Consider the following 23,651-nt stretch of genomic DNA (forward strand, 5'->3'; position numbering starts at 1 on the left):
CAAGAGGGACTCCCTGGGCTGCAGGRCCTTTTGGACAGTTTTCACCTCAGTTTCACCTGTGTTTCGCTTGGTTGGCACTAGGTACGTGACCACACTAACCCRGCAAACTGCTGCAAACAGGCACAATTTATAGGCCTACGGTTGGTCACTGCAAGGGCCAACAAGTGTATCGCAAGGGGCAGCTAAGCTCCATGTTGGGCACTTGGCCCCGGCTGCCCTAGGCACCCGGCCAGTAACCTACACACATATGACCCTGCTATTTAGAGCCTGGACAAGCGGGCTGTGGTTTTTCATTAAATACTCCTTCCCTCAGTACCTAAACMAGTTATTTTCAGCAGCTGGTTTCCTTAGGGCTTTCTCACATCAAAGCAGAGACAACTATAATCGTTCCTTTAGTGTCCCAGAACCAGGAAGGCTGACTCAGTACTTGCTAACTTCTTGTAAAGCAAAAAGACAAAGCAAATTTACCACTGGTCATCAGAAGAGGTCAGTTAACTTAGGTGTTTACTCTATCTGTATCTGTTTTGAAGGGCCTTTAGATGTTCTTCACCATACAGAGGGTTCTACCTACAAACTGGGCCCCAGGAGGTGTCTTCAGTTACCTCCTCGTGACTTTCATCCCTCAATACCATGCCAAATCTGAAGTAAATTTATTCATTGCTCCACACTTCCGACCGGGAAGATGTCCCAGTACTTGGAAAAACRTAAATTTACAGGAAGATTCACCTGGATTGTCCTTGTACATGAGGAAATGAGGGGACTTCCGCAAGAACTGGCACTAAGCAGTAACCAAGCGCAGGAGAGAGTCATTTCAATGTTTTTTTTTGAGCTACACTCGTACTTACAGGCAACATAAGCATTGTCCCTGGCGGTCCGGGTAAACCATCTGCTCCTGGAAGACCTGGGCGGCCAGGTGGTCCCTAGAAGGAAAACAAATTAAAATAAACTTCTAAAATGTCATCTGAGTCATGGCCTTACATAAGTAGTTGTGGCTGTAATGGCACGTGTCACGTTACAAAGGGCTCCCTGTCTTGACAGATACGGAGAGAGTCCTGTGGCATCCTGATGCYGAGGCAGAATCTGTGAAAGCAGATCTATAAATGCACGCGATTTTCCTTAGCAAGTCTCTCTCCTTCCATTCTGGCCCCTGCAGTTTCAAGGTCTGCCATAGGCAATGCACAATAAAAACCTCTGCAATGTTCCACACCAAAAAGAATCAATGTTTAGTCAGGTCTGTTAAAACCTATTAAAATAAAAAAAGTATATGAAACTTCGTAACTCAGGTTAGAGAAAAAGAAATGTGGAAAGATAAATACACTTCCATACGTGCTCAGTCATCTGGGTCATTCCATTTTTCTCTCTTCTGTCTTTCTTTTTTTGTCCTATGAGGCTACTTCTGTCTACAATTGAGCACTCCTGTCAGCAGCAGTAAATCAGCAAAGCTCGGAGGATTTCAATGGAGCTGTGCTGATTAATATCAGTTGAGTATCTTTAACTCATGCTAAAGAAAACGAGTATGCAGTAAAAGATCTAGAGATGAATCCATAAATAATCAAATATGGCCAATTTTCCTAAGGCAGCCCATAGATCATTTGCATTCCCAATTGTGTATTTGGTGAAAAGTTTAAATTAACTCAAATTTGCACATCCATCCGACAGTTCTACATGCACATAAGGATGACATCCAACTACTCAACGGGCATGCATAATTGCAATTATGACACCTGCTTATAGAGCTGTATGTGTGACAGGGAGGCCACGCTGGGGTGCTCATGTCATGGCGAGGTAACCAGAGCTAGAGACACCTCTAGGCTGAGGACTGACAACACTCATACACTCAGTAAATACCAATAATAGTCATTTTTGGAGCTTCAAAGCTCTTGGAAGAGCACGCAACAAATATCTGCATTAGTTCTCAGTCCCTTCAATTTGCCTACAAACCCATACACCAAACAAAAGCAAAAATAAAACCCTGCCACAAATCACAGACCCAAACGCACATGCAATAGTAAAGACTGTCCTTGACCCAGGGGAGTAACATGTTCATGGGATGAGGCAATGGGAGGTGGTAAAGGTGAGAGAGGGCACAGGGAAAGAGGAAAGGGTATAAAGGGCTTAAAGCAAAGCATTTGGGGAAAAAAAAAAWGGAAAATAGAAGAACAGCAACAAAAAAGGTAACTGAAGTGTTGTCTTAGCCCTCCTGTTTCCCAGTGAGATTGAGGTGCTCACGGGTCTCTTTTTGGAAATGCCTTGAGATCTGTTTTGCCTTGRGCTGTCCCAGGCACCAGCCAGGAGTCCCAAGGCAGGGAAGGGAGCAGAAGGGATTGGGAAGCACCATCCCCACTCCGCGCCGGGATAGCATCCCGCACCAAGGCTGCTCCCGGAGCTCAGCAAGCAGCTCTGCAGCCCGTGATTTATCCACAGCCCTCCCAGCAGGTCCCTGCGTGCGGGAGGACACCTGCCAAGCAGCCCAGCTCTCCGTTTTCCCAGATGGGCTCACGATGCTCCGTTCCTGCCGTTTAGGCAGCCTCTCCGACACCGGTCCCCGGCGCCGTGGGCGAGCGGCAGATCGGCACAGAGGGCRCTCCCAGCTGCTGCAGCAGAAGCCTCATCAATAATTTAGGCCAGACTCATATAATAAACTTTCCTTTCTCTCCCCACTCTCTCCTGGAGCTTCATTCCCACCTATGACGGATCTTCTGTTTGTGTGTTCTGCCTGACAAATGGTGGTGGAAGGTTTTGGCACATAAATGCCCGGTTTTGTTTCAATYGGAGCATGTGGGGTCTTCTTTCGGAGGGTGCAGGGAGCAGAAGAGGCAATGAAAAGAAGGAAAAAACCCAAACCATCAAGCATTCCTTCAATTTAGATCCAGGCTGGTTTTCCGAAGCCTCTGAATGCTTTTAGGCACCGTAGTAACCCAGCAGACTCTCAGCTGGTGTAAATGAGCATCACTCTAATTATGTAAATAAAGAGCTGCTGATCTATAGCAGCCAAGGAGGAGGGGGGACTTTAATTTTTATTTGGTGCAATGCTCCAAAATGCCACGCTGAGCGCAAGCATTAATGCGATCCTGCAAGGAAACATTTCACTGGAAATCCCAGTGTGTTGCTGCTCTGGCTGCTGAAAAGGGAGATGGTGACAGACGGGCTCAAGGCAGCTCAGTGCTCAGCACGGTCCCCAGCAACAGCAGCAGYGATCCGCTTGATAGCCCAACATTTTGGAGCCTCCAAATTTGCTTGAAGTCTCTCTCAAGGACTATACTTTGGTCATATTCAGAATTTCCAGAGAATTCCTTAAGAAAACATCTTTCTTGCAGTATTTTGGGGTCTTCTAGGTAGGGCCCCACTGGCAGCCTGACGGGAAAAAGGGCACCCTGAAAACTTCCAATATTTCAGAAGGGCAAGCAGGATTTTAGAGATGCATTCCATTTCTGAAATGCAAGACTGGCCTCACTGGGAATAAATCCATTGGGAAGCAATGTCTGCGATAGTCTTGGAAAATACAACCACTGCTTTGAGCAGACTCATCCGAGAGCCCAGCAGCAGCAAAGCACCAACGGTTTCCAGCACAGAGCRGAGTAGTTAAAGAGCTCCAGGCTGTTCCAGTACTGCAGATCATCTTGTAAAACAAGAGCCTATTTTTCCCACTTCCCTAATTTTCCCAGGAAACAGCTCTCCACTCTCCCAAGTGCCGTATTTCTACTTCCCACTACTCAGAAATCCGCCTAAACCATCCCAAGGCGCCCTCCCCTCCGATCATTTCTCTGGAATGATCATCTCTCCCACAGCCAGGCTGCTCTGCCGGTGACGCCAGCGCTTCTCAGCACTGTACAATAACTGGGATAAATGCACAAACTGGCATGATGAATGGAACAGAGCTAAACAAGTGTTGGCCGATATTAACATTGCTGAATATTGGCGGTACATTAACTCGGTGCACCTGCCTGATTGCAAATAAAAACTCTTTCCATCAAACGCAGGCATCTGAGATGCTGCTCACTTTACCCACACAAGAGCCATGGAAATTCATGAGCAATGTGCAGCTTAATAATAATAATAAACAAATTAAAGATTGGCTGCTTTAATTGGAAAGGAGTATTTTAATACAGTCGCAGCTCCTGGCTCTGCAAGCTCATCCCTTTTCTACGTGCAATATGTTGCATTCTGTCGTAGAAGCGGGAATGCTCCAGGCATTGGGATGAGCGTCTATGCTGCCATACCAGGGATTTCTTGGGATGCAAAAGCAGGTTGGGATCTACCCAGTTCAACCGCAAGGGTTCCCCTGCATGGTCCAGCACCCAATAGATGCAGAAGCCCCTCTTGGCCTTCCTGATGCGGAGGAATTGGCATCGTGGCATCTCAAAGGGTTAATTCCCCCATCCGTGGTTGCGTATCGGTGTGTATTGACTTCCTCAGCCTTGCAAGGCCCCGATCGATGGAGCACGGGCAGGGCCTCCGGTTCTCCATCATGTCACAACCACAAGAAACGCTCTTACTGCTCCATCAGAAAACAATAAATACACCAGGAGCTTCAATGAGGTTTGGAGAAGGGCTTTAGAAAGGCCACGGGAGCGCGGCGGCCAGGGACCTCCATCCACRATGCTCAGGAACCAGCAGAACAACAAAGAAGCTTAATTAAAAAATAAGCACCCAAACGAGGGCCACTGATACTCCAACACCCAAGCTATTTCCCTAAGTACTCCTTCACTCTCTCTTCAGTCCTTGCATTCTGGTGTCTTTTAATGCACTCTAAGGTATAATATGTGCTTAGTCATTTCCAGAAGTGGCTCAGCTCCGGTACCAGCAATCAGGCAGTGAGAAACACACCAGAATAGCAGGGCAAAACTCTGCCCCTCTCTCCCTTTCCTGCTTAGAGCTCCTTCAAACCTGATTGGATTGCAGATAACTGAGGAGCATCAGGGAAGTTGCTGCCAGGAGAGACAAGGAGGGTCCGGGCGTCCCTTCTGCTGGAAGTCATGGGACAACTCAGGAGATAAGTGGGACAATTCCCCATCTGGAAACCAGTCCTGCAGGTCTGTTAAACCAGCAGAAGACGCTCTTGGGCACCAGTGCCTGCTGCAGGTATCAGGCTGCTTTATGGGCCACAAAAACACAAGATGGGCCCATGTTTGGGTCCTTTGGACACTCGGGGAAATCCTGATTTAAGCCTAAAATTGGACCTTCCCACTCACAGTTCTTTAGCAGAAAAACCAAGAGTAATGTTTCCTAACAAGACTCTCTTCCCACTTTTACTCCCTTAGCCTTTTCCCTAGAGCAAAGCAGTGATTTACTTGCTCCATCAGCTGAACCCCGACTCTTCCAAAGGGACTACTGGACCCTTCCAGCTTTAAACTTCGGCAAAGCTGCTCCAGCAGCCAAGGCTGAGGCTGTTTTAGGCCTTTCTGTAAAACCAGAGCCCTTCTGTGGTATGGTGAATCTTCCACTAGATGTCAGGCCAAAATTACCACTCCACACACGGCTGGGAACAGCACGGAGCCCGGAGGGAGACAGCTTTGCTCCTACAAAGCCCATTGCAACGGGGGAACCCTTCCATGCTTGAGCACCTTCCATCAGGAGGAGAAAGGGACTTTGCACTGGGATGAGCAGTTCGGATACAAAAGCAAATGGCCATTTCTGAGAGTCAGGTCTGGGGAGAAGAGGTTATTTTTCTTCCTGTATTGCCAAGTTTATGGATTGCAGCTCGCTTGGTGCTTGCCCATCACTTCCTGAATCAAGGTTCAACTGCTCCCAAGCCAGACTATGGGATTTGAGGTCGCAGCCCATAATGTTCAGGAAATGCTGCCTTGAGCACAGACATTAGCGCACAAAGCACTGGTTGGCAGGGATAAAATTGATCTAAAGCAACGCAGATGCACAAAATCTAAGTTACTGCGCTGCTGAAGTTCATAAATCAGTCTCTAGTGACTGCTGGTACAGACCAATAATCCATGTTCTGAGAAGGTGAGAGAGTGCAAAGTGAAACCTCCCCAACGGAGCAGTCAGAGAGGAAAAAGGGAGGAAGGTGCTCGTTTAACCTGCAGAAAACTGCTCATCACCTTCACCCTGCCTGGCTGTTCCTAAATCATCTGTATCCTAAATCATCTGTTCCCAGCCACAAAGCCCTTATCCCCAGCCCAGGCTCCTCTAGGAACGACATCCCCCTCATCTTAATTTTAAGGGAATGAGGTTAAGGACTTCAGGGATTGCTACCAAAACCCTTGTGGGATGTTTTGGGACTGTGACCAGTCCAGCTTTGCACACATGCAATGACACAAGACTCCGGCCAAAGCAAAATCCATGGATACTCACTCTCTCCCCAGGGTCACCCATTTGGCCCACAGGTCCAGTTGGTCCTGGCGGTCCTGGCATGCCCTAGCATGGAAAAGACAGGAAAAAATAGCTATTTAAGGAAAAGACTTTATTGTTTGTAATTTATTTATACGAAGAACAAGAAAAAGAAATAGGGCTGTTGATTTTTGCTCCAGAAAACTGACCCCAAAGTCATATCACATGGAAGTGATACGTCTCACATGTCATATGGAAGTGACACGTCACACACGTGTCATACGGAAGTGACAGAGCCCCAAAACACCAGTGCACACCGAGCACCCGCATGCACGTGGTGCTATATCATAGACCCACCGCAGTGCTGTGGGCAGCCCTCACAGCAAGCTGCAAATAAAGCTCGACTTACCGCTGGCCCTTCAGGCCCGGGTGGACCTTCAACCAGCATGCCCTAAAACAGGCAGAAAGAGCAGGTGTTAGTAAGGGGCATCCTTAAAGGCACCCAAATACAGGGCTCAAAAGCCTCATTTGTTCTTAAAACCCCCTCAGATCTTGCTCCCCATGGATGCCAGGGCACCTTGTCCCAGCAAAGGAGCATCTTCCCTGCTCTGACCCTGCTCCCTTTGCTCAAGGRCAGGCAAATGGAGCACACCAAGGCACGAGCGAGCCTTCATCACGCCAGGGCAGCAGAGAAGAGCTCCTCTCTCCAAAAGTGCTGTCTCTAGAGCCATTTAAAGGGGGAAAAAAAAAGTTAATAATCAAATTGCAAGGTGGTTTTGAAATGACTTTCCTAGCAGGCTGCGTGCCGTGATTTACTCTGTGCACCCAGGAAATCACTGTGTGGGGAAGATGGTAGAATAATGTTATTTCATTCTTTTTAATCTAAATATTTTGTCATAACTTTAAATCAGCTATATCATGTCCTTGGTAGAATTGGATATTTTTTGCCTCATGTGTATGCGAGGGAGAGGAAATAAACCTTCCAAAAAACCTGGCAAATGCCTTCAGGGAAGGAACTGGGATGATCTGTTGGGGAGAACCTCCTGGCGAGCRCTGCCCTTTTCCTTCTGGAGCTGCCACCATGCACCCAGTGGGGCACCCAGCTCAAGCCAAAGCAGGTTCAGCTTGAAGGCTTCTCCATAGAAAACAGGAGAAGGGCGAATGTTTCTCCTTTGGGATGAGATCGGCCTGTACAAATCAGCAAATATCCAGCAGGGAGCCTGGAGGAAGCGAGYCCAGACCACAGGCCACTCGGCGCTGGGCTCAGCCGATGGCTCTAAGCCACCAAAAGGGTCAGCTGAGGCCACGGCGGATGGGGCCGAGCTGAACGAATCCAAAACACACGCAGCAATCCAGGGATTCCTGCCCCCGGAGCCCACGGCCCAAGAAAAGCAGAAATGGAGCAAAACACGCTCTGATGTGTGGTCTTTTTTTTCCCACTGGTAAAGAATTTAGCTCGTGGCCTTCACCCCATCCCCAATTTGCCTGCGATTTCACACGCTGCTACGAACAGCCCTGCTCTTCTGTGTGTGCACTGGGCMTTCCCTCATCCTGCCCTTTTCCCAGAGCAGCCCCGYGGCCGGGGAGGCTGCTCGGCAAGGGGGAAGGGTTTGGCCCTAGTTAGCRGTTCCGGATGCAAACAGCCTTGGCATCTTCCCATATTTATCCATTGGTTTATGTTGAGCTCCGGCTTGGGGGACATCTGGAGAGTCTCCTCGGGGAGACATCTCTCCTGTTTACATTGCTGCTCATCAAYGGGAGCGGCGGGAGGCACCCGGAGCAGGGGGAGGAAGAGCCGCCTGCATGGATGCGGCGAGTGGATGGATGCAGATTTGGGACTATCCAAGGGGCAGAGGGCTGATGATTCTGCCCAGGGATGCRACTCCTTCAGGAAACCCTCCCTGCAACCCAAGCATCACCCAAGAAAGACCAAAGGCTTCGAGGATGGAGGCAGCCCCAGAGCCTGCCAGCTTTTCCCAGCCTCTGGAACACGCTCCAGCCTGTGCTGCCCTCCAGCCTCCAGCGAGCGTCAGCACCGAGTAAGGACCGAGAACGGAAGGATGGAGCAAGAGGAGGGAGAACCTCCCAGAACCCGCTGCTGCCCGGGCTTCTCAGCCCCCTTTTGTAGCAGTTCTGATCACAAAATCTGCAGCAAATCCAAACATCTCAGCTGGGCACGAACCGAGCAGGAAGACGGGGAAAAAGCAGCATTTGGTCTTGTTTACTTTCTGGCAAAAGCCATAYGTGCTGCAGTGTTTGGAAACAGCCACGGCGGCCAAATTCCTTCTGGATGATTAAATTTAACTCTTTTGCTCGCTTGGTAACCTCTCACATTGGTTCTGGAGAAGGGCAGGCCAGGCTGGGGCGGCTTCACTCTCCCCTTCCCTGCTCCCCATCCTGCCTGCCCAGACTGTTCCCAGCTCCCATCCCAGCTCCGGCTCTGCCTTTGTTTGCAYGAGATCCCACAAGGAAGTGGAGGAAGGAAGGAAGGGTTGGAAATGCTGCTGCAAGGCAATGAATTGAGGCTCCCAAAATGCTCCTGCTSTCTCTTTTCCCTCCCCCTAACCGGCAAAATATTGGACACAGAAGGAAAGGGAGAAGGAATTAAAAGGAAAACTAATGGGCTCCAAGGGCTGGGAAGCGCTGGCGTCTCCGCAGGCGCCGTGCTGGCACGCTGCCAATCAAAATTAGGTTAATTGAGTTGCTGGTGTGCAGCGAGCGTGCGCTTGGCCCCGGGGACCCGGGCACCAGGCGGGATGGTGGTAATTGGAAAGGTCCAAACGGCCCCGTTACCAGCCCCGGCAGGCGGCAACAGCCTCGGAGGTGGAGCAGCCCATGGGCTCATCCAAGCCCCTGGAGACCTGGGAAATTCTCTCTGTCCATCGCCTCATTTTTAAATAGCCTTGATTTTGTGTGGGCAAATGCAAAATTTCACACGAAATTCTGCACTTCCTTCCTAATTTAGCATGCTTCTTGAGGTTTACAAAAATAGGGAATTTCTAAAATCTAAATAACCAAGTAATTGTTGCATGGGAAATGTTTCAAGCTGCTGTTCCAYTGGGAGTATCAAGTCACACAGAGCACACCCCTTCTACCTTTTTCCTGGGRAAAAATAAAAAGGTTGTCCTCACCGGTTCGATAATTGCAGGCTCGCCTTTCTGCCCCTTCTCACCCCGTGGGCCACCAATCTATAAGGACACAAAAAGAAAGAGTCAGTCACAGGGGCATCAATGGCCCCATCACTAGAGTCTGAGCAGGTACACAGTGGCGAAATTACATCTTGTATTGGGGAAAATACATCTTGGGAAGAATTATGCAGCCAGAGGACCATTAATATTTGACTAGACACAGAGCATCTCTTCCTAATTTGAGCAAGGACTTCTCTCCTGCACAAATATCCACTTCAGGTGCATGAATCCACCATTAATTCCTGCGCTGTAATGATGGGAAGAGAAACATTTTGGACGAGGTTTAGGTTTGATGCTGTCTGGAGGCTGGTGAGAGCCCGATTCCCTCTTACCCCTTCGTAGATGGTGTCCTGGTTGGCAGGCATTCCTGGCCCAATATCAGGGGAGACCGTCCGGTCATAATAGCTGTCATAGTAATTCCCATCATATTCTTTTATGGTCTCTTCGGTGAAATCTTTATCCAGGTCCTCTCCTCCTTGACCAGCCTGAAAACAGGAAGAACAAGATGTCAACATGCAAGTCTCCTTAGGCCACACATGCTGAAAATCTGACTGTCTTTTTTCTTTCTTTTTTTTTTTTTTTCTTTTTGCCAGGGAGAAAACCTTTAGAATAATGGTTGAAAATAATAATAAAAGAAAAATCACAATAAAAGTTAATGCCTGGAGTTTAAGGGTCTCCAGTGACCCATAAGTGTCGAGAAAGGCGGATGGGAAGATGCTCACGTCTACGTGCACAGCCTGGCATTCCCCAGGAATTCTCCATCCATCTATGAAGCGATGCAAGGTCACATTCCAGTTGAGGAAATCGAAGCACCTCACAAGCACTAGACATGTCTAAAAACCCATGAAATGGAAGTTTGGAATTCAACACCCAACTCATCTGTCCCAGCCTGAATACTGGAGTCACTAGATTATTAAGCACCAAAAGTCACACAACCAGTCCCACATTTAAATCCATATCAGAAGGCAACACATCGCTACTACAAATATCAAGCTATAGGTGGAACTATGGAAAAATCCAAGTTTGCTCATGTGAAGAAATCCTGTTTGTTTAGTCTGGAATCCAGGCTGCAACTGCGCTTGTCCTAGGAGCAGGACAGAAATTTTTGCAAATCTGATGCAATAATCCCCAAATCCTTCCCGAATCTTCAAAGCAACAGATGTTCTTGCTCACAGACAAGGACATTGAGATGAACACCAGAATTTCCCTGCCTTCTGTCCAGGTCTCTGTGTGAAAATCGCACCCCTGCACTTTCTGCAGCCTCCTAAGCCAACTGTCCCTTGGCATCCTCCAATCTGAGGAGCAATATAAGGAAGAATATGTGCCGATAATCATYTTGTTTTCCTTCTTGCCTGGCCAGGTGATGATCAAAATATCCATAAAACAAATTATTTCCAGTGCTTCCAAGAAAAAAATATCTCCTCACTACTAAGAATCCCAAATTACTGTTAAATGCCACCATCACTTCCAGACCTTGTGCTTCTGCCAAAACTGTTCAGCATCTATAAGCGTGAGCATCTGTATTTAATCAGCGAGAGGTTTTAAAATGAGAATAAACTGAATTTTAATACAGTCACCCCCCATCATCTTGCCTTTTTCTTACCTCTGCAAAATCCAAGTATTCTTAGCAGAAATTATACTTTGGCAATTGCTATAAGAGCATCTTTCCTTACTTGAAAAATCCACAAGCCGCCACACTAGAAAATCCTTCAGTTACAGGGGAAAGGGGGGGTTCTGCATGCTGAGATTTGTGCTACTTGGTCATGATGGGGAAACTCCTAAGAATAATTTTTCAAAAATGCTCTTAGGAAATCTGGATCAGAAAATAGCCCAGACGGAAGGMAAGAGGTCAAAAATGATCATGCAAAATACTGCAATTCTCCTTTGTTGTTAATTGTCTCACTTCAACCAACTTTTATTCTTCCCTTTTGAGAAACCAAGGCAGGTACGGAGCCTTGGTACCTGCACCTGGACAAGGAGYGCAAACAGAGCCTGATGAATAACAGGTAAAGAGCAGAATATATTTTCCTCCAGTTGCTCGTGTTCATGGGACCATTGCAAACCGCTCCAGCTCTTCCCTGGCATTTAGCAGCCACAGCAAAATCCAAGCCCAGGGTGAATTCATTGACTGAATTTAACCTACAGGCTCCAGAAAGTTGCTAAATTCCCTTGCAATTCCCACTAACTAGCTGAATCACGCCAGCGGTCCCTATCTCCTACCCAAATCCTCCTTCTAATAACAGGCATTAAGCCGGCGATTACAGGCACGAGACCCCAGATCCCAGCGCGCCGCTAAGCTGCTCAATCTGCTGCGGGATTAAAGGATTCGGGCCTCCTAAGAGCTCRAGGCCGCAGCCTTGGCTTCCAGGTGTAAATGTGGAAATCCAGAGGCTCCTGGGCAGTCCTGTTGCTCTCCAGGATCTTTGCTAAGGTCAACTGTGTTCACCTTAATCTCAAGGCAGGGGCAGGTTTCTACAGTAGGACCAGCTGTATCATCTGCTAAAGGATGCCCTTGGTCCCCTGTGGCAGGCAACCATCCCACAGCAGCCCTGTGGCCTTCCCCTCCCATGGGAAAGCTCAGGAAGCCATCCCCTTACCTCAACTTTCTTCAGTTTCCTACTCCTAACAACTAAAGTGGCCTTCCCTCCTCTTATTCCSTCTTTATTTCTTTTAAAGTCACCATATCCAATCCTCACTTCTTCTCTATTAGAAAGATCTAGTTTGGCCAAACATTTCTGGCTCTTTTTCAGAAGGCAGAAAAAGCTTCTCTCGGGTTGGCGCTTGCTTCCTCGATACCCCTGAGTGTTTCCCTGTTCCTCTCTCCGTGCATCATTTTGGACAGCGCAGTTTTTATCCCCGGTTGAGCAGACTCTTCCCTGCCTTGTCACGAGTCCCCAGCTGGGACTGGCTCCCCTTGCCTTGCTCCAGCTGCTCAGCCCTCTGCTTGGACCCTTTCCATGTCTGCACTTTCCACTTAATTCAAGCTTTCTGGTCCAGCTCCAGTTGTTCTGGCTGGCTTCTGGTGCCTCTTCTGCCACCCTTCATCAGTTCCCAGAAAGGCTTGATTTTTGACAGGCCCATAACTAAATTATTAATATGCAAGCACAAAGCTGCCAAGCCCAAACAAACCTCTCAGGAAATATTATCCCACTATTGACACTCAGAAAATATTATCTCACTAGTGACTCCACTTGCTCATAATCTTGGGCGACAAAATTATTCCTTGTCTAGCACCAAGTCACTCTCTTGCATGGCAAGAAACACACCCAGGTGCAGGGAAATTTATTGCAGTTGGATTTGAGAATGTGACCAATGCTCATGTATTTGAGCACCAATATTAAAAAGGAAAACCCAGACTAGTCTAAGGGTAGAATATTCACAAGAGTAACGTGATTTTTCTTTTGGTGAAACTGTGCTCCTTGCAGGGAACACTGATGTCAATAAGAACAGATTTCTCCAGCAGGATAATCCTCCACCAAATTCTACATATCTCTAGTCCATGCCCTGAAATATGGCCTGGAGTGATAATATTTTACAAGAACCTCCCYATTCCAACAGCTGCCCAAGTCTCTCAAAGCTTTACCACACGCACACCACAACTCTTTTCTCCGAGGGTTATGAAATATTAAATAAAACGCATTGAGAATTACCTCGGTGTCATTGTAGGTGACGACGGTGCTAGTGGGGAGCTCCGCTTCAACCGCGTTTTCCGTAAGGCCGCCCTGCGGATCCAGCTCCTCGTTGTAGTTGATGTCCTCGTAAGGCGGAGGGGTGAAATACTCCTCGTTGATGGTCTCGTAGTTGTACTCGTCCACGATGGGGTCGTCCACCTCGCGCTCCTTCTTCGTCTCCTTGCCGGGGGCTTCTCCATCAGGTGACTGCGTGGGCGCAGGGTAGTCCTATGGCAAAAATGTGGTTGAAATGACAGAATCAGGCAAACTGAGCAAGTGTCTGCATCTCCTCCTCAACTCCCCCATGCATTGCTCTGTAAAGGCAATGCATTAGCCACGTTTTCAGGAGGAATGCACGTCGGTACCTCTTTGGTCTCGGGTCCCTCTCCCGCGGCCGCCTCTGCAGGGCCGGGTTTGGTGGTGGGTGCTTCTGGCTTGACAGCTTCATCCACATCCTCGTAGTAGGGGTACTCGTAGTAGTAAGTGTCACTTTCTCCCTCCCCATCTGTGTACTGCAACGAGAACACAAGAACAGGAGGTAAATATCCAGCATCCCAATTCAGTCACCCAGGATAACACAAGAGAAATTTTTTGTCAATTTTTTTATTAAACAAAAAGTGATTTTTTGAGACTTTCTTCGTCACATCTTGCATATCCAGAGAGGGGATGAGAAAYCTTGAACCACGCAGCCGCTCCAAGAAGCAGCTCTGCTATTTTCATTCATGCAACCRTAATAATAGCACGTGTGTGACTTCGGATCGATCCAACGCCTTCAAAAACAAGATGTTTTCCACGTTTTCCACAAGGCGTCAGTCATTCTTCAGAATGCAAAACAAACAAAGCACTTGGTCGCAGCTGGGCACGGCACATTCCCCAGCCAGGCCGCTGGTTTCCCTGGCAGGAGATGCCGGCACACTGGAGTTATTCCTGCTCGGAGCCCCATGGAGCAGTGCAGAGACAGGCCAGCCCTTGTTGGCTCCGAAAGAGGAGCTTTATTTTCCTACTCCTTTGTATTTTGACCGTGTCAGAGTCTATTTTATTTTACTTATTTATTGTTTCTGCAGAGGCTGGGGGAGGCATTACAGCTTTTCCCCGGGGCTGCCTTGCTCTGATGCAAAGCAACCCGGCTGCAATGCAACCAGCCCTCGCAGACATCAACCCAAAAGTCCTTCAAGTCATAGGTGTTTTTTTTTAAATTTGGGCTCAAAACTGCCCCCAAAAAAGCAAGTTCAGTGCCCCACTGATTCGCAGGGACTCCCAGAAGCCCTCAGGTAGAAGGCCAGCCAAAAGGAAGAGCAGCCTGTGCCTCCAAATCAGACGCTGAGAGCAGCCAAGATTCAGAAGCGCCCGAGGGTGCCAGACAGTTCAGTTCCTGTGAGCGAGCTTGAGACCCCTTGAAAAAAAAGTGCAAATTCCAAGTGATGGATGCAAAGAGTCATCTGGCAATCAGCCCCATTCAGACATCTCTAATTAGCTGCAGCAGCAAGACAGGGGCAGAGCACTGGATGTAAAAAATAAAAAATCTTTGCTCAAATCTAATGCAGTGCAGCAGTAAATGCTGACAGTTTATATAGGGAAATATATCAGCTTGCAGCATTGCTGTCAAAACRAAATATAAATGGCAAATACAGAGCCAAATGGGACCCCTCTCACCATTCTTCTTTTTTTCAAGTAGTAACAAAGAAAGAAATTCTTAATCTTTCAAAATAGGTAATAATAGAAATTCAAATTTAGAAACAAGGGCCAGTCTTGCACATGGTGTCACCAGGCAGGGAAAGGTGGCACCTTTTCCACTGCAGTTCAGGCTGCCTCCGCTGACGGCCTCGGGGCTCCAAGCAAATATTCCCTTTAGCGACTGGGAACAGTGCAGAAACAAAGCAAAGCTCCTAAGGGAAACTCAGGGCAGCAGCAGAGCTGAGACGAGACCCTGCAAGCCCTAGAAACAAGCTCTGCAGCAGCACTGCATCCCGGCGCCTGTGCTGGCTGCACGGCCTCCAATTTACAGAGGAAGAAAAACTATTGAGGTCAATAGACCAGAAGAGAGGGGGAAAAAAAGGGCAAAGTTTCAACTCGAGCGCTCCCATTGATTTTGCTATCCCAATGATGCTGGTAAATGCAGGGTGATAACGCAAAGATGGGCAGATGACTTATGGCTGATCTGCAGCGAAGCCGAGCAGAAGCAAGCCTGCCCGGCTTGCCGCTGCACAGAGCAGCCTTCCTCACCACCCCTCCGCTTCCTCGGCGCGCTCCCCACTCACGTATTCGTCCTGGTTGGGGTCCTGGGACTGGGGCGAGTCGGGCACGGCRGTGTCGCAGTCGGGGCTGTAGTGCTCGCAGTAGTCGTGTGCCGCCCTGGGGTCCGCCACGATCAGGAGCTGCTGGATGTCGCCCTGCAAGGCGAGGAAACGCGTAAGGGAGACTGCTATGGGGGCATAAAATGACATTGAGAAATTAAAAGCAGATTAGGGAGCTGCTCAAAACTGCGCCTGAGCTAAGGCAGCCGTACGGCTCCCGGGGTTGTGTCAAGCAGCCACTTAGCACTGGCCACCCTGCATCCCAGCTGCACCTTCCCAAGGGATAATCCTATCTGGAGAGCGGTCAGCACCACGCAGCCCYGGCCAGGCTCAGCCCAGCCCTGCCGACCCGGCAGCGCCGACAGCCCCTGACAACGCGGGGACGAGGGCAAGGGAAACGGTCCCAGGGGCTTCAGGCTTCCATCTCTTCCTCATCCTCAACTTCCCACCCACAGCTGGTGCCTAACTTAGAAACGAGCCTGATAAGAAGTTAAAAAAAAGAAAATTGCAAGTGGTTTCTTGAAAATCAGATGCACAGTGAATTTACTGTGGCTGCCTAAGGACCACTTGATGCACAACAAACTACGCAAGGCGCAGCTCAAGCCCAGACACCAGCTCAAAATTGCTGTTCAGTTTTCTCAAGAACCACAGCGCTGCTCAACCTTTACGCCAAAACACAGTTTATCCAGCAGACGGTTACATAAGAAAAGCCTTTGCTACTTGGATTATTAGAGCCGATGCTTTAATTGGGGAAAAAGTCTCATTTAATAATAGAAAAGTATTGCTAAGGCATTAAAGAAAAAAGAARAAAAAGAAGCATTACAGCAAAACTGGGAGGATGACTTGGGCACGTAATAGGAACCAGAAGCTCAGAATGGAGTCTGGCCAAAATGTCTAAAAGCCCCATGGAAAACCAAAGTATATTTCTGCGCCACCGGGCCAGCTCTGCTTTCGTGCATGCGAGCGCGGCACCCGCTGCAGCTGCGGGAGCAGCCGGAGCGCGAGGAATTCAGCCCTCCGAGCCACTGCTGCCATCTGGACACCCACCACAGCACCCCCAAAACGAGACATTTACCCCACTGGTAGCAACCCACAAGGGAGGCAGGGTTGCGAGGAGCTGCGTGGTCCCAAGGCCACCCTGGCCCGTTTCCTGCAGTATCTGGGCAGCTTTCAAACACTCCGAGACTTATCCCAAAACCCAGCGTTGGTTTTAGCTTGTTAGTCAGGATTTCCTGCGACTAACTTTTTCAAGATTAACAGGAACATCTGCAAACAGGTCTCCAATTACCATTTTACATCAGAAAAGGACCTTCATTCCCCTTCTCAATTATTTTGAGGAAATCACTTTTGTTATTACTGCCGTACAATTTTTCCATCTAATCACTGAAAACAGCGATGCAACAGTGGAAAAATGGTCAAAAACTACCAGGTATTTTCCTCACTGAGCTTTTGCCACACCAATAGTGAGAYGAGCAAAGGGAATAGAACCAGGATGCTTACCCGGCTAGGATAACTTAAGTTAACCATGGGAAGATCTGCTTAGCTCCTATTTCCCAGGACAAGTTCTCAACCACTTCTGTCCCTTCACTGCCAGCTGACTTAAGCCATCAATGTCCTTCTTTTGGTGGCTCTAACTCCTCACTTTCCATCAAGCTTTGGGGAGCCTCCTGCACCCCCGGGATAAGCTGAAATAAAACAGCCACAAAGCAGAGCCGACACTTGTCTCCGAGAGGCAAGGAAGGAAGGCTGAAAGCTTTTTCTCCCTGATAAGCCTGGATTTACACCTCAAGCAGCGCCGATAGGCTGCATCCTATAAGTAACAAGGACTAAAACTCTGTTTCCTTGAGGAACAGATAAAGCAAAGAAAGGCACGTAGGCTAAACACAGTGCAAAAGGTTAAGCGGAACAGAATTCTTCACCGCTGARTTTGCTTTTCGTCTCAGCTGACTGCAGCTCCTGAGCTGCGCATGGGAAGAAATCCCAGCTCGATGTTCAATGTCATTTTCCAATTTCCTTTTCCAAGCCCATCCATCACCCTGCCCATCACTCTTGCTGCTCCAACAACRTGCAAGCACATAAAGCCAGAAGGAAAAAAATCAACGATTTTGGAGGAATGAGAGCCCTAGGAATCATCTGAGCTCTCGTACATTGAGATGGGGTGAGCGGCTTGATGGCAGGGGAAGGGGGAAGACACTCCAAGGGCCGCTCGACCATTCATCCTTGTTTCATTAGCAGCAACTGCCGGGCACCGGGGTTTACCCTGTTTTAACACTTATGAAAGGAAGACAGGAGCGAAACCTTGTCAAGCAAGATTCCTGGTCAACTGACCTCATCCTTCAGCGCAAAACAATAAAACGCGCTAATTTAGCTGGCAATAAAAAGCCCTGCTATCTGCACCTCACAAAGGATGCACAAAGCTCTGCTGTCAAGATCTCCCGTTCCTTTGATTTAAAAAGCTGATTTGAAATAAAGCAAGCTGTGCGGGGAGGCTCGCGAGCCTTTTGTGGCCTCTCAAGTGTGTTGCCGCTAATAAATATTGCCCCGATAGCCACCCCCAGCCTAGGTCCATGCCCTCGTGCTCTCCACACACCTACAGACCTTCCACGAAGCCACTGCAAGACCTGTAATGTGCAACTGCACCAAAGTCAAAAGTTTGAAGGTTTACCAGCCAAGTAATTTAGATTTTTAAGACCTGTTTTAAAGTAGAGTCCAAAAAAGCCAGGGAGGAATTGGGTAAATGCACTGAAAGGGCTCTGAGAAGGAAAGCAGCAAGGTGGCAYGTGCCACCAGCCTCATCTTTAGGGACATTGATGTGCTGGTGGTACCTGGACACATAGGAGGCTCAAGAGAGCACTGAGACCTGATATAGTCCATCCGTGGAGCATCAACAGCAGGTGGGGCACGGCCAGGAGCCCGGACCACATGGAAGAGCCTCCCAAGGCTTCGGCTAGGATCAACCTGGCCCTAAACGCCATGGAGTTCCTCGACTTTGCAAATGGTTTCCTGCAGCGTTATCCCAAGAAACTCAAGACTCAATTGAAGCTGGAGCCACAACCTTCTCGATGCAGATTCTCTCGCTATTGGGACAAATCTAGAGCCCAAACTGGAGTATTTCAAACTGGAGTATGCTTCAATAATTGCAATACTTCACATCACATGAGGGACTACTCCACTTTCCCATTTTAACAAAAAATGAAGCAAGGGGTGGGGAAAAGCTAGTTTTGTCTGAAAAATAACTTATTTAATTCACTAGAAGGTCTACTTGAAAAAAAAAGAAACAAATCCCATTTTGACCTTTATTCATGAAAATTTCAATGAAGACGTAGGAGAGCATATTTAGGAAAACGATTGTGAACTGTGAGGTTTTATTTGTTCACCAAACAGATGTAAGTGCTAACTGTCATGACCAGGAAGAACGTGTTTGACGTTTATGGTAAAGCCATTTATGCCGGATGACTCATGCGCGTTATGGATTAAGTTCCACCAGGCCGCTCGAATTCAACTCCCAGACCAGACTGGAAAAGCTTCTCTGGAGCATTTTTAACACTTATTCTATACGTGTGCAAAAAAAAAAAAAAAAATGTCACATCACTTCCAATGACATCAACTTGAGTAACTCGGAGAAACTGCTGCGGTTCGACAAAACAAACTGCTGGCGAGGACGCGCGCGGTGACTTCATCTGGCATTGGCAGCAGCTCCATAAATACTGACATTCTTTGGGGCTCTCGCCGCAATGCACTAATAATTAACTGGACTGTTGTTTTAGTGCGTTACAGCAGAAGTCTTGGAGACTCTTACTATCAATAAAAATAAATACTGCTTGACGTGTCTTTTTTAAGCTCCCACATTTAAAGCGAATAACCACAGGCCCCGTCCAGCTGCAACAAGAAAGATCGTAAAAATTATCTGAAGCAACTGGGATGCTGCTGTGTTTTCTTTTACGGTGACATAAAGCCTTGGTGTTTCTACAAACGCAACCAAGTCAAGTGGCTAAACAGTGGCAGAAGTTCAATGAGAGCCCATGATGCAGTGAAAGCTTTGAAATCCCAGCCACCAGAGTCTCCAAAAATCATAATCCCTTTCTCAGAAAGGGCCTGTAGTGGCATCATCCAAACATTCTTCATTTAAACCTAGTTGTTCCAGAAAAGAAGCCAAACTCAAGCAAGAGATGCAAGGCACGGCCTTGTCCATGGCCCTTGCCACCTCCATAGGCCTCCTTGCCTGCTGCCCTAGCCCTTCTCACTGGCACTGCAGAAAATCAGCTCAACAACAGCTCCTAGGCCTCAGGTGAAGAAACTGGGACCTAAATGACACCCTTCGAGCTTCCAAATAATCTCCAGTATGAAATCAAAAGAGAATAGTTGGAAAAATAGCTCCAAAAAAAGGTCTTTACTCACAAGTAGCTATTGAGAGACTGAGTGAGCTGGGCCTGTTTTCTCTGGAGAAGAGAAGGCTSAGAGGGGATCTGATTAATGTGTATAAGTTCAGGAAGGGAGAATGCAGGGAGGAAGGGGACAGGCTGTTYTCACTGGTGGCCAGCRACAGGACGAGGGGTAATGGCCACAARCTGAARCACAAGAAGTTCCGTCTCCAGGTGAGGAGCAACTTCTTTACTGTKAGGGTGACAGAGCAGTGGAACGGGCTGCCCAGGGAGGCTGTGGAGTCTCCTWCTCTRGAGGTCTTCAAAACCCGCCTGRATGCCRYCCTGTGCYACATGTCCCTGCTTGAGCRGGCAGGTTGGACTAGATGATCTCTAGAGGTCCCATCCAGCCTTGAACATTCTCTGTGATGAATCTGCTCCAAAGCCGTGGTGGCCTGGATAAACCCAAGGCTCCGAGCACTACGGTAGGAACCTCTGCTGATTCTTTCTTCAGAAAAGCCACGTTTAACTATGCATGAAAGGGACAGAAGCTTCCTTAAAACCAAACAGGGCCCCAAGCAAAACCCTTCTGCAAGAGCCAACAACATTCCCTCAGTTGTCCCTCGACAACTTTCTTYTTCCAACACATCCTGCACCTAATTCCACATCCCCATCTCCACACGACCCCGTTACCCTCCTGATGTTGCATTAAAACTAGACCCCCCTTCCCAGGAGTGACAAGATGAGCCCTGGGGCTCGGGCAATGCCTCCATGGGCTTCCTCCATGCTTAGCAGCCATGGCCGGGCTCCACACGGCCGTATCTCCCAGCAAACGGCCTTTCTGGAGCAAGGGGCTCCATTTCTCCTACACTTGCACAGTCCAAGCGCGTCAGGGCTCTGGCCGTGACAGGTCTACCAGCGTAACCCTCAACACAAGTCACAAGTGCTTTGACAACCRCCGCCTTGCTGGATTAAGGGGTGAGCGATGCTCTTCTGCACAAACAGAAACCAGATGGCTCTTCTAATTTTGGAAAGCTCCCCTGAAGAAGCCTCCGCTTCGCCAACACCCAAGCACCCGTCAAGGGCTCGAGCCATCAGCAGAGGGGGAGATGCTCATTCCCGAGCAGCTCCTTTCCCCCCGCTCCAACCTCACATCCCAGACCGGTGTGACGTGGGAATGTCCCCTGGATGGGACAATTCCCGGGTCGGGAGCGGAGCTGCAGGCTTGGCCTCCTCCTCCACGATGAGGCCGGAGTGGAGCCGYGGCTCATGCCAGAGCCCATTCCCGCTTGTACGACAGCGCGGGCCTAATTCCCAAGGACAATATACACAAAGTATTAATCAGCAGTATGGATTATTTACACAACAGTGCTTTACAGGCGGCGGACAGGCCCAGCCGCCATTCCAGAGAATTTCCTATTTGTAATGGATGAAGGATTTTCCTCCCTTTTTCCAAATGGCTGAGTTTGTCAAATCCATTAATCATTCCTAATTACACATGCATAATTCATGCAAGTTTCCATAGGCTCCTCATCAGACCCCGCGTCCCTCCGATCCCATGCGGCTGCTCTACCTACAGTTCCCAAGCCCCTGGACACTGGGATGCCTTGAGAAGGAAAAAGAAGAAACATCTCCTGGTTTTTAATACAAAATATTGGCTTCCCTGGGCCCTGTCCCAAAGGAGAAGCATCTTTTCACCCCATGAGACACGAGTCTTCTCCACCTGCCTCACACCAGGTGCCCTTCTGGACAGGAGCCGATGCCGGTGCTGATTCATCTCCTGGCACACCGCCTAATTGGAGCTTCCAGCCTTCCAGAAGAAGGGTCTAATCGCCGGTTTAAAGGACCTGAAGAGCTCCGGGGCTGCTTCACGTTTGCAGGCGACTGCATTTCACCTCGTGCAACCCCATGCCAAGGAGCTGCAACGTGAAGCCCACAAATAATGGGGACGTCACCGCACGTGGGCACTGCCTGCAACAGGAGCCCCATCCCACCAGCCCCAGAGCAGATGCCAAACGGGCGAGAAGGACCCTGATAAGGCAGATCAAGACCCTGCCCTTTAATTATGACCCAGGAATTTAAGGCAGGCAAAGCAGAGAGGAAGGAACCTCAAAAAGGGACAGCTCGGGAAGGAGGTGGCATTGGCAGGAAGACAGCAAGCAGTGAGGCTCCCATGCAGACATTGCCATGTTGGTGCAGGAGGGTGTTTTGCAGGAATGCTCAGTGATTTTACTTTCCTCTAGCAAACAGCATTGAAAATATAGACTGGTGGAGAAGAGTTTGAGATATGTTTGTGTCTTTTAAACAAACCATAATGTCTATACGTAGAATTTTTACAAGTGAAAGTGTAATTTTGGGACACAGGGAGGGTTGCTGCTATCGAGTGGCTTCCTCTGGCTCCGCAGGCTGGAGAAAGGACCCCTGTCCATGTGGGCTGGACAAGCCCTGCGTTACGTTCACCTCACTGCAGCAGCGTGGGCAAAGCTCATACGGGAGGTTTCTACAGCTATTTCAAAGAGGAAAAGAATAACAACACATAGCTCAGGCCTTTTTTAAGGCAAAGAAACAAAGAAAACCCTGACAGTCCCACTCCACCCCAATAAAGAGAGGAGATTGCTCTCAAATTTCATTTTCCTATTGTAAAGGCAGTCTTTCAATTTGCAAAATGACCATTTCTGAACTTTTTCTTTGTGTGTTAATCGTATGTTCCAGGCAGATGTCTGAAACTCCCCAGCAGATTAGAAACATATGGGAAGAACATGGAATCCAAGCCACACGTTTTCATTAAACTGYGTGACTTCTAGTGCAAATTTCATCACACTGAAGTAAATATTTTCTCCCTAAAGGAGCAGCTGCATGTTAGGTTACTTACAGTAGACACGTTCATAAAYGTCCACATTTGTRCAGAAATGTGTAGGTGCCCATATAYACGTCCTACCCTTGCTCATAAAGAAGTATAGATGACCAGGTGAGGCCACAGGACTGAGGCTGATTTTGCCTATTACAATGAGACTTCTATCACCTGGGGCAGATGCAAGGCCAAGCTCTGAGGCTGGTTCTCCTCCCTGCAGGCCCTTTTCCTTCAGCTCCAACCCTACATGAAACCAACAGTCCTTTGGCTTCCTGGGGTTGAGTCACAGAAGGCCCAAGAGTTTCTCCTAGTTATGGGATAGGAAATTGCCCAATGTGATCCATCTAGACCATGCTACAAACCAGGTTTGGCTGGAAGGAATAACCTGTTCTTGCATTTTTGCCAGCATGAAGAACCACACAGAAGCTTAGTGGCTCTCCTTRAAACATTCCTATCTAGAAAAAAAAAAATCAGTGTACATGTGTTGCATTCATGGTAAGCACAGGTATGCTAGAGAGAAACAACCTTGCTAAAGAAAATCCATCCTCCCATCCATCTATGCCAATATATTTCTAGCAACTCAAAATTCACCTCATTTACCTGCACCAGAAACCCCATAGAGTGATTTAATAGGACGCTTTACCCTCTAAAGCACAAGGAAGTCTTCTCCTCTAACAAACCATTAGGACAGCAGTGCATTTTTTGGCTGGTTTCCCTGGAAAACAAACCATGCGTGATGTGTGTGCAGCTACAGGTGTGCGTGTCTGCCTCGATAACTTCTGCGTCCGAGAGCTGACTGCAATCAAATTTGACAGAGGAAAAAGGCTCAAGATAATTAAATCCCTATAAATGTCACRGAAAGAGGCAGCCAGGTAAAAGAAAGGCCCCGTGCAAGTTCAATGTCTGGAGGGAGACTCTGCAGGGTGAGGTCGCATCTTATGGCATAGCGAAGCATCTACAACAAGATGACATCTCATTCATGCTCCAACCATAGGAGACCA

General features: G+C 48.3%; 1 protein-coding gene across 2 annotated transcripts in view; it reads right to left on the reverse strand.

The window, feature by feature from the left end:
- COL5A1 (collagen type V alpha 1 chain) overlaps positions 1 to 23,651 on the reverse strand; it is a 128,563-nt gene that overhangs the window by 55,128 nt on the left and 49,784 nt on the right. For both annotated transcript variants that reach the window (XM_026049182.1, XM_026049183.1), the window contains exons 5-12: positions 15,403 to 15,534; positions 13,510 to 13,656; positions 13,124 to 13,372; positions 9,806 to 9,958; positions 9,417 to 9,473; positions 6,695 to 6,736; positions 6,310 to 6,372; positions 846 to 920 (exon numbers count right to left, since the gene is read on the reverse strand). In XM_026049182.1, the coding sequence (XP_025904967.1) occupies positions 846 to 920; positions 6,310 to 6,372; positions 6,695 to 6,736; positions 9,417 to 9,473; positions 9,806 to 9,958; positions 13,124 to 13,372; positions 13,510 to 13,656; positions 15,403 to 15,534 (918 nt within the window). The remainder of the gene's footprint in view (positions 1 to 845; positions 921 to 6,309; positions 6,373 to 6,694; positions 6,737 to 9,416; positions 9,474 to 9,805; positions 9,959 to 13,123; positions 13,373 to 13,509; positions 13,657 to 15,402; positions 15,535 to 23,651) is intronic.

Source organism: Nothoprocta perdicaria, unplaced genomic scaffold, assembly GCF_003342845.1.
Source record: "Nothoprocta perdicaria isolate Ctin4 unplaced genomic scaffold, notPer1 scaffold_6, whole genome shotgun sequence".
Taxonomy (NCBI): Eukaryota; Metazoa; Chordata; class Aves; order Tinamiformes; family Tinamidae; genus Nothoprocta; species Nothoprocta perdicaria.